Source organism: Strongylocentrotus purpuratus, unplaced genomic scaffold (genome assembly GCF_000002235.5).
Source record: "Strongylocentrotus purpuratus isolate Spur 01 unplaced genomic scaffold, Spur_5.0 spur5_scaffold_12, whole genome shotgun sequence".
Lineage (NCBI taxonomy): Eukaryota > Metazoa > Echinodermata > Echinoidea > Camarodonta > Strongylocentrotidae > Strongylocentrotus > Strongylocentrotus purpuratus.
The window spans coordinates 1,927,092-1,938,395 of NW_022145597.1; the positions used below are offsets into that span (position 1 = coordinate 1,927,092).

At 35.6% G+C, this 11,304-nt stretch overlaps 1 protein-coding gene across 1 annotated transcript; it reads left to right on the top strand.

Moving 5' to 3' along the window:
• The first annotated feature begins 1,024 nt into the window (after positions 1–1,024).
• On the top strand, positions 1,025–10,818 carry LOC588683 (dnaJ homolog subfamily C member 3). The gene is given in 12 exon segments (XM_030981581.1): positions 1,025–1,220; positions 3,166–3,276; positions 3,871–4,070; positions 5,017–5,160; positions 5,919–6,100; positions 6,972–7,091; positions 7,541–7,646; positions 8,332–8,340; positions 8,343–8,451; positions 9,051–9,180; positions 9,524–9,672; positions 10,433–10,818. Coding segments are annotated over 12 exon segments (1,497 nt in total). The 5' UTR covers positions 1,025–1,132; the 3' UTR covers positions 10,582–10,818.
• Positions 10,819–11,304: the final 486 nt, after the last annotated feature.

Genomic DNA, 11,304 nt, shown 5'->3' on the forward strand with positions numbered 1-11,304 from the left:
GGGGGAAAATAAAATTTAAACGTGGTTTATTTTTAATTCCATAACGGTGGTTTACAAATAATGCTTAAATGACATAATTTTCCGAGATTTTTCCTCACTTGTTAGTAAATTACCTATACTTTTGTATGCGTTTGTTGGAAAATGAAAATGAAAATGACAAATTCCTAAATTTACAGCCAGGCAAAAAATATTCTTCTTGAAATGCCTACATGTCAGGGCCCGCGGAACGGCGGGGATCGGGAGCCTCGAGCCCCCCCCCCCCCACACTTAAAAAAGTGTATTAAAGAGAAATAGAAAGAAAGAGAGCAAGAAAGATAGAACGGTTAACTGCCAGTGTCACAGAATAATGAGGTATCAAAATATGCTTACCTGACCGTGACTAAATGCCTATAAAACCCCTAAGCTTTCGGGGCTCTGCCCCCTGCATTCCACCTCGGCCCCTAAGGCGGGCCCTTAGATGCTCATCTGACGGTAATTTATTGCCTTAAACCCCTGAGCTTCCGAGGGCCGGGGGTGGGGCGGTCCTCCCTAAAACGCCGACCCAAAATACAAAGACAAAAAAATAAAAGAGAGGAGAGAAAAGGAAGAGGACGTAAGAAGAAAAATGAGCAGGGGGGGGGGGCGGGCCTCCCGCCCCCCCCCCCCCCCTGGATCCGCCACTGCCCTCCGGCCCCACTTTGAGAGAAAACCTGGAGAAATGTCGTCGACTTCGCGATGCGACGGCTAATGTTGTGTACTGTGAATTGTTCAGAGATGGATGGGTGGAGTCGAAAAGTTGAATTGTCCTTGAAGTCCTTAACTGACCAATCAAATTGCAACACATCTTCTCATTCTAACATTATATAGTGATCAGTTTAAAACAAATACAATTTTATTAGTATAAAATATCTTATGTCATAGAATTATATGTAAATAATATTTATGTCGAATATTATAATATTTTATACATCAATGATTAAATCTAAAATACAAATTTAAATAATTTATGTTAAACAAAAGTCTACGATCATCAAATTGACAGAGATAAGAATACGTGTATATCATGCAACGAGAAGCACTTGGAGTTGCCGTGTTGGTTAGAAAGTGACAGTGTCGGACTATTATCAAGCTTTCACTCATCATTTACGCCATTATGGCGAAACGAAAGGAATTGTTCAATTTGCACAACTTTTTAAGTTCCCTTCCAGTTCTTTTGGTGACTTTATCGCTACATTATGACGGTAAGTTTACTCATCTTGGCCGTATTCATCCTGTGCGTAGTCCCGTTCGTTTAATTTTTCGTCCAGTAACAAAGCTGAGCGACTGGGCCACTGGGGCGCTGGGGCCCAGGTTCGCAGCGCTCGCGCCGCCTGCCTGAAAGGCTCCATGACTTGTCTTTGGTGAGCCCTATGAGTATGAGTATGACATGTCTGCGCACCTAACATTTGTTCTTCTTTTCTAAGTTCTAACTTTAGTTGAGTAGACCCTACTGGCTACTGTCCTTCTGAAATCTGAATTGGCATGTGTGACTGTGTCTGTGTGAGTGTTAGACCGAATTTTCCGTCTCTTTCGTTCGTTAGCCTCTTATTGGGGTAGAGGGGTCTAGGGTCGGCTCTCTCTTTAGAGACCAAAACAGACTATCCCGCGAAATGTGTAGGGTTATGTGGGCAAATCAGTAGAGTCTAGCCTATACCAAACTTGCAAAACTTAATAATAGAAGTTAGAAAATTACTCCTTTCACAGGATGCATATCCGATGCATTTTAATTGTAAAGTAGATCTAGGTTACAACTTATTTACTTCGGTTCCACTTACCAAATTGACTGAAATAATCTGTTTAATGGTCCATTTTTAGGAAATTATGGGTCAAAATCGATATCCATGATAAAAATCTTGCAGCGGGCGTTTAAACTCTAGCTGCGCATGATGTCATCTAAATCTCATCCCTTCTAGTCTATGGCTACGCCGAAGGCAAAATGATTATAACGGAAAACTGTACACGAGCGACGAGTTCGTAATGACATGCACAGTTTTTCCGTTATAATCACCTGATCGGCTCAAGATCGGACCCCGATGCAATGATTGGTTACAGGCCTAATTTCGGCTATAATGTCTCGCCAATCACATTTTTTTTGTATCTCTAGTTCGGAGACGCCAATGTTTGTTTTCCTATTAAAGTTACTATGTCCCTTTTGCAGCCAACCTCAAATACTGTAGAACTTTGCAGGAATTATGAATATGTCATGTATGTCCTATCTGTGAAATTTAAACGTTAGCAGTGTCCTCATATTCAAATTATGCAAGGAAACCCGTTTCCTTGCTAGACTTCACTGTCAGACACTATTGAGTGACTGACTGGCTTTTTTTCTTCTTTGGTAATAACATACATGAAAAGAGTTGTAAAGGGTACATGCATTTGTCTACATCAATAACCCACTTCTTGTGATGGCCAAGATTAAACTTATTGAATCTTTGCGCAGCATAAAACGTACATGTATGACCATTCGGTACAATTGTCTGAAAATCAAGACTATTACTTTTGGGCTCTATAGCCCTAAAGTCGATTTGACATCTAATAGTCATTATTTTCCCACTTGAAGGTATTTTCAAGCCCCACCTTTTTTAGGGAAGTTCTAAATAAGTATTTTCTTTCAAATGCAGTTGAAATTTAACTTTTTCCTTTTTTTGGCCTGCAAATGGGACATAGTACCTTTGAAGTATTATTTTAAAATTATGACAGATCGTTTTTGAGTGTGTGTGTCTTTTCATGCCAAATTTAGCAAAACAAAATAAATCTGCATGTACATGTACGTCTTTTTCGTCAATGCTGACAAAAATTAAATGAATATTTCCTAGATTTTTTTATTTATTTATTTATTATTTATTTATTTATTCATTGATTGATTGATTGATTTATTTTTGTATTTATTTATGTATTTTTTTATTTATTTATTTATTTATTTATTCATTTATTTATTTATTGTTTTTTTTTTTTTTTTGGGGGGGGGGGGGGGGGCTGTATCTTTTGATAGAAACATCGGTGAGACTTGAAATTTGAAATGTATTATTCTGAGTAAATGTTTTTTGAAATATCCAACCATAATGGTGGAAAGCGATCCCAAAGGGAAAATTGAATAATCGTTCAGGCACCCTACTGTTAATTATGTTTTTTTTTCTTTCTATGTAGATGGAGAGGCCAATTCTGAATCAGAAGCCAAGAGATACATGCAGACTGGAAACACTTTATTAGCTGCTGGTCAACTAGCTGATGCACTGGCCCAATACAATTCTGCAATAGGTACTAAAAAGCATTACCAATCTTTGGCATCTTGCCTCATAGAAAAGATGTGATATAGGAATTTAAAATACAGTCAAACTTTCTTCAGTGACCCCTTAGATTCCTCTCCTTTTCTGAAAACTTCTGTGTAAAAAGTATATAAAAATGGACAGTATTCTTAATTTGCATTTAAAGCAGACGAAGGTTGAGTTCTGCAATTCTGGGAAAAGGTGAAAAATAATTTGTGAGCGTTAATGTATTATGCAAGTGTGGAAGATCATCAGATAAAAAATGTTCCCTGAAAAGCATGGCTCTTCAAATGCCTTTATATTCTAAATATGGCACTTAACATCATAAAAATCGGGACAGATTTTTATGCCACTTGTTTGTGTAGTCACTTATAGATCTTTCTGTGTACAGTGCTTATAACTTTACCAAGATTGGGCCAAATTTCTAATCATTTTGATGATTCCAGAACCTTGCAGTACACACAAATACTTATAATACAGTGTATGCTAGATGATCAACCTCTTCTGAACGATTCCACAATGTTTCTTTCACATTGCAATCGCATGACCATAACTGGTCTTTCATTTTGTGTGTGCATGTATCTAGACAATGATCCTAATAACTACATGGCCTACTACAAGAGAGCTGCTGTGTACCTGGCCCAGGGAAGGTCCAAACTAGCCCTACCAGACCTGAAGAAAAGTATGACTCTCAAGTCCGACTTCACCCCTGCTCTCATCAACCATGGGAATGTGCTCTTTAAACTGGGACACCTTGCTAAAGCTAGTGAAGATTACGCTGCAGTGGTGAGATAACAGATTAATTTTTATCCTAATTGTCAATTCATACAAACTACTCATTCTTAAGGGCGGTGTTTCACAAAGATCCTAAGTCGAACTTAACTCTAAGTTGGACTTAAACATTATGGAGAGCCATTTGTAGCCTTAAAAATAAAAACTATTCGAAAGCCAAAATTCAAGTATTTTAGACTTTTCATAAATTCCACATCAAGAACATCAAATATCCTTGATACGGTAATAGAAAATATGAATGATGTGAATCAACATTTTATGCCTATTTAAAATAACTTTTACAAAATATTTTCAAAAATGCTAACGGCTTTTCATAATTGTTAAGATCAACTTAGAGTTAAGTTCGACTTAGGATCTTTGTGAAACACTCCCCTGTGCAGTTAGCATCTACCAGTCTCCTTTGGCAAACATTACATTTGGCTCTCTCCACCCAGGTGAAGTAGACAGGTACCCGGAAGGAAAAATTTGTGAGCATCTTATTATGGTAGTTCAGCTAATGTCAGGGTAATATAATTGCAGGGCCCTTAGAGAGACCAGAAGTAGTACTGATGAGGCTAATCTCCATAGCTAAGAACATAATATTACAAGTATTAATCATGATATACACTGAAACATAACAAGCACAAGTAATTCAAGGAGTTTTCTCTGTATAGTGGATGGTTGTTTGATAAGAAATTGATGAAACATTTATTTTTGCTAAGTGCTGCTTCATTGATTTGCTTGGGTTCAAGAATACATGACAAGATGCATTGTAAATTTGTTTAAGAGTTAACCACCCCAAAAATGCTGACAAAGGAATAGGAAAGTAGATATGGTTTCAATTTCAAATGACTGTGATACACATGATGAGTGCTAAGTCTACTATATTTGGAGCTCAAGTCATTCAAAATAAAAGATGTCACTGATTGTTTTTCTCTCCTTCTTTTCTTTCTGCTGACAGTTGAAATACGATCCTTCAAATAAAGAGGCCGACAAGCAACTTGGAATGACTCGTACTGTTGAGGAGCGAATAACGTTAGGAGATCAACTGTTCCAATCAAATCAACACGAGCAAGCATTAGATGCCTACTCAAAAGTTCTTATGGTAAGACAGTAGTTACATTTGTTAGGATTAATACAAAGGATAGTGACAATTTAAAAAGTCAATCAACATTACACTTTCTGCAATAAGAAATGACTCATGCATCAGAAAACCAACAACAAAAAGAAAATCATTGATATTTGTAATAATAATATTACTAGTATGTCATTCTTATATAGCGCATTTCACATAATGGTATATCATCTCTTTAGATGCGCTTCCAAAGGACTTTGGATATAAAATGACGAAGGGAAAATATACTGCTGTTTGAGAATTAATTTTCCTAGCCCCCTCCCCCCCCCCCAAAAAAAAAAGAAAAAATTTGTTCCTTAATAAATTATGGCTTGATCTCATATGGAAATGATAACCCACCTCAAATACACTATCGCTGCAAAATAATGACATACATAAGTTTAGTGCGATTCACATTTCTATAAACTTTTCACTTTGCTTTAGCATTTTGATATGTTATGTGTCTTTTATTTGATATATGATGTCCCTTGAATGGTATTTCAAATTCTTGCTATGTATAAAGTCACTGTCTTGTCATGTTTTGTGCTGAAAGCCCGAGGACCGTACCTGCTCATAGATTTTTCTTTATACAGTCTTGACGCCCTTCTGGCTTTCAGCACACGACATCATGTTTTTGTCTTATGTTTTATATATTACATGTTACACCAATGGAAAACAAATTTCTGTATTGTATTATGGACAATAATATCTTGAATCTTGAATCTTGAATCTTGTTCTTTTGTTCACAGTATTTACCCTGGAATGCAGATATGCACAGGAAACGAGCCAAAGTCTACACACAGCTTGGAGAGTTGTACAAGGCCATCGATGATCTTAGATCAGTCACTAAACTGGTTCCAGACAGCACAGAGGTCTATCTTGAAATGAGTAGAACACATGACAGTATGGGCGATCTGGATATGGCCTTAGAGTAAGTCCTAGTCTAATTTGGTAGTGAAATAGGGCTCTTGAGTATTAAGTCGTAGTCTTCACTGATCTTGAAATGGTGGCTATAGAGAGTAACTCGTAGACCTGATTAGTTATGTAACAAATATTCTCAAAGAAGTCCAAGTCTTAACTGATGTTAAAATGGGGGCTCTATTCAATTCAATTCAATTCATTCAATTTCAATTTATTATCCAATATTGGAAATTTGTTTTGCTCACATTTTAAAAACGTACAAAGAATCAAATAAATTTACATACATAATACATCATACAGTTTGTATACTTTGTAATAGAAATTCTTCAGAATATTGTTTTACAGAAAGTTTTTCTATGTTATTATTAAACAAAATAAGTGAATTATTTGATATGTTTGAGTGAACAGGATGCCCCGGAAACGTTACAAAAATAGCATCAAAGAAATAAAGAAGAACGTAAAATTCAGGTCACATTTTGATTGTATTTGCGGATCAAAAAAGGAACAAAGGAATTTATAAAACATTGAGTGAGACAGTTCTTTGTAAGTCTTACCACTGATTGGTCTTGAAATTATGCTTTTAGATTTGGTCTTAGTCCTTGATGATATGAAGGAATACCAAACAGGATGAGGGACCTTGATCAGGTTCTAGAGTCTAGAAATGAGTGTTCTGGAATCAGTCTTGTTTCTAATTGGTCGTTAACTCTTTATAAATGGCAGTTACGAGGGTTCGTTCATGTTCAAGCTAAAAAATAAACAGAATTGCAGGTAGACGCTCAAACAGTTAAAACTTAACTATGTATCTTTACAACATATTTTACAAATGTTAGGCATTGCCCAACATGTATATTTATTTGATTTTGCTTTGTTTTATTTTTTAGCGATATCCGAGAATGTTTGAAACTTGATCCTGATCATAAGGAGTGCTTCCCTCTTTACAAAGTTCTGAAGAAGATCAAGAGATTTCTGGATGCTGCTGAAAACTATATACGTGATGGAAGGTGGGTACTTATGATGACAATAACAATTACTATTGGACTGTTTCAGCTTGTCCTCTATCCTTCCCCTGCCCCCCTTCTTCCCCCGCCCCCCTCTTTCTTCCCCCTTCTCTCTCTCTCTCTCTCTCTCTCTCTCTATCCCTGTCCCTCTCCTCAGTAATTTTCCTCTTTACCTGTTTATATTATATCTGTTACGTATAACATTAGAACATGAATTAACATTTTTTGATTTTTTATATATTTATGCTTGTTTGCATACAAGTATGTTTGCAAACCACTACAACAGCAACTGCTTTCCTTTGGCTATCCTTGGGTACTAGTCAGTGATATTCATCACCTCTTTTGTCTCCACTTGTTTTTGTTTTCTTCTCTTTTTGCCTGGAATTTACATGAATGAATATGAAATTAGTATTTTTTTAAAATAATTTCCCCCCCCCCTTCCTTCTTCTAAGGTATGATGATGCTGTAGGCAAGTTAGAATCATCGATAGAGGCTGCAGGGAAAGGAGGTGTTTATGAACTCAGGGCAAACGCTAGGATATGCCATGCTTATAGAATGGTAAGAATCAGAGCCATCTTTATACAGAGCTTGGCTAACTTGGTTTCAGTAGGTCACAACATGGTGCCTACTCTTTTATTTTGTGCTTTTTGTAAGTTTGTACATTATGGGCATAGCTAATTCTAATTTATGTACATTTTGCTTATCCTCTGTTGAAAGTATTTCACACTTGTTTTGGGAATGCCCTGTTACGCATCAATTCATTCAAGACTTCCAAAGCTCTATGCTAAACAATGAAGTGCTTTGAATAAAAATTGCTTTTGAATAAAAAATTGCTTTTGAATAAAAATTGCTTTTTGTTTTATCTTTAATTTTGTCATTTTATATGCAAAACACTATATATTCTCTGCGAAATACAAAGGGAACGGCTATCTTTGAATTCTTTTAGAAAGATGCTCAAACGTTGTTATGAATTTGAGCAGGTTCTTTTTATCAAACGCAATAAATTTGTTGTATTACTTGATAAATGGAGACATGTGCAACTGTCACAACATGTACTTTGTTCAAATGATTGAATAAATTTTTCTTTGGAAAAAAAGAAGAAAAAAAGAAAATTATTTCTCTCTTTTTGTCAGAGGACCTGGGTCTCTTCCTTCATCCATGTAACTTCTTTGTTTTTCTTCCACTGAAATAAAGAGAGGACTTATCATATATATATATAATGTTATTACTATTTATTTGACAGGGCCAAAATTACCTGAAGCAATGAAGATGTGTACACGGGTATTGAAAGATGATCCAGAGAATATTGATGTACTTATAGACAGAGCTGAGACATATATCCAAGATGAAATGTATGAAGAAGGTGAGTCACTTATGAGACTTTATTGTATTCCAGCTCAGGTGTCTATATTTATAAAACAAAAAATACAAAATAATGATAATTATGATATTGATAATAATGATTATAATACTTATAATACTTATAATACTTATGATACTACGAATAAAATAGAAATACTTATACTAATACTACTACTACTCATCATAACAACAATAACACTAAAACTAAATCTTACCTTGGTAGAGAGTGGCAAATACACTCAAGTATATCAAGTACACATTTTCACCTGGGTGGGGACAGGCAAACATGGATTAATGTCTTGCCAAAAGACGTTAGGTGTAGGGCTGAGATTCGAACCCTCAATCCTTGGATTGGGGTCAAGTGAATGAGCCACTATACCATGACACCTGCCCCCATCAAAAGAAGTGAATCCAACATTGATTTGTACAACTTACAAGGAATTTGAACAGTTCAAACTTGCAGAAAATTCTGTCAAAATGGTTATGATCCTAATGTAATCTATTCTGTTTGATTAGGATACAGTAAGTAATACCTCTGTTGATAATTTGATATCCCATCTATTCTGACCATTTTGATTGTTTCTCCCTTTCTTCTTTCAGCTGTAAATGATTACCAGAAAGCCAAAGAAGTAGACGATATACAAAGAACACAAGAAGGATTAGATAGAGCGCAGAAACTTTTAAAACAATCCAAGAAAAGAGATTACTACAAAATATTAGGAGTCAGAAGGTAAGATCATATGAAATCAAGGCTTTTTGTGATCTCATTATACATGGAGTCACAAACATAAAATTGACTTCGCCATTAATTCGCCGTTAATAATTACACTTAATATTCAGGGGCTAGAAATCAAAACTCCTGGATGGATGAAGGTCCTCCCTCCTCCTCCTCCTCCTCCTCCTTGGTTGCATGCTAACTATTTGTATTTTTAAAATTAAAAAAAATTCTACATATCACCTTACATGAATGCAACCCAAAATGATAAAGTTCTTCAGTTGGCTATGCAATGGCATTTAGAACTTGGTGTAGTTTTAACGTGACCAAGTTTCTTTCATACATCTTCTTCTTGCAGAAATGCAGGCAAAAAGGACATATTGAAGGCCTATCGTCAGCTCGCCATGATATGGCATCCGGATAAACATGAAGAAGGGGAAGAAAAATCCAAAGCAGAGAAGAAATTCATGGACATTGCTGATGCCAAAGAAGTACTCACAACCCCAGGTATGATACACTTTAAAGATAAAGATCAGTTCTGGTCATGCGATTGCATTGTGAAAGAAACGTTGTGGAATCCATCAGAAAAGGTTGATCATCTAGCATATAAGTATTGGGGTGTACTACAAGGTTCTAGAGTCATCAAAATGATAAGAAAATTGGCTCAGTCTTGGTAAAGTTACAAGCACTGTACACAGAAAGATGTATAATATACATATTATGCGACTACGCAACACGTGCGCGATATCTATCAGGTCCAAATAGATATTACTAATTTACCAAATATATCAATTAGTAGGCGACTTCGCTGCAAAATTTGTGTCATCACGTATTAGTCAAAACATATTCTTTCACATGATTGGTAATTCATTTTTTGAGAGGGGGGCGTTTCCAAAACTGGTCTTTACCTTTAATGCTACATTCACAAACACAGTTGTAAACCAGCATGATTTTTAGTACACTGAATGAATGTTCGCAACAATGTACTTGGGTATCTGTTTTGCAAGATTATGATTATCAATATTATTGTTGCTTTAAAAGCTATTATTATTATTATTACTATAATTAATAGTAGTAGAGTATATTTATAATTATTTTCATTATCATTATTAATATTATTATTATCATTAATATTATCATTATCATCATCATTGTGATAATTCTAATCACCAATGATTGTTTTCTTAGATGTGTCCATTATTGTTGCTTTCAATATTATCATCTAATTCTTAAAATAATTCTTCTTATTTATTAATTTTTCCTTCAGAAATGAGGGAGAAGTTTGACGCTGGTGAGGATCCCTTAGACCCTGAACAGCAGAAGAACCAAGGCCATCATCATGGCCATCCATTCGGTTTTAATCCTTTTGGTAGTGGCGGCGGCGGTGGTTTCAACTTTAAATTTAACTTCAACTAGAGTTAGCTCAACATTAACAGTCTCACATCTCCAGTTTGACATACATGTAGTACACAATTCATTCAGCTTCAATTCCTTCCAAAGTACAGAATTACATGTAGCAAGGTTTTAATTCTAAATTCCCTTCAACTAGACCTCAATGTTAAAGATAAAGACCAGTTACGGTCATGCGATTGCATTGTGAAAGAAACGTTGTGGAATCGATCAGAAAAGATTAATCATCTAGCTTATAAGTATTGGTGTGTACTGCAAGGTTCTGGAATCATCAAAATGATAAGAAATTTGGCCCAGTCTTGGTAGAGTTACAAGCACTGTACACAGAAGGATGTATATGGACTACGCACACGTGTGCAACACGTGCGTTATATCTATCGGGTCCAAATTGATATAATAATTTACGAAATATATCAATTAGTAGGCGGTTTCTCCGCAAAATTTGTATGATCACGTATTAGTCAAAATATATTCTTTCACATGATTGGTATTAAGAGCTTCCATTTCATTTTTTGAGAGGGAGGCGTTTCCAAAACTGGTCTTTACCTTTAACAGTCTTAAGTGGGTTATGATCCATTTGATGAGCAACTATGGTTTCAAAGAGACGATCATAGTATTATTTAGCCGTCTAGCCATTATTTTGTTGGGACATTTTCCCGTAAAGCTATAGTATTGTCAGTACTACTTGACTACATCCTCAGCCCTGCTGTAATGTAATACCACAGTCAC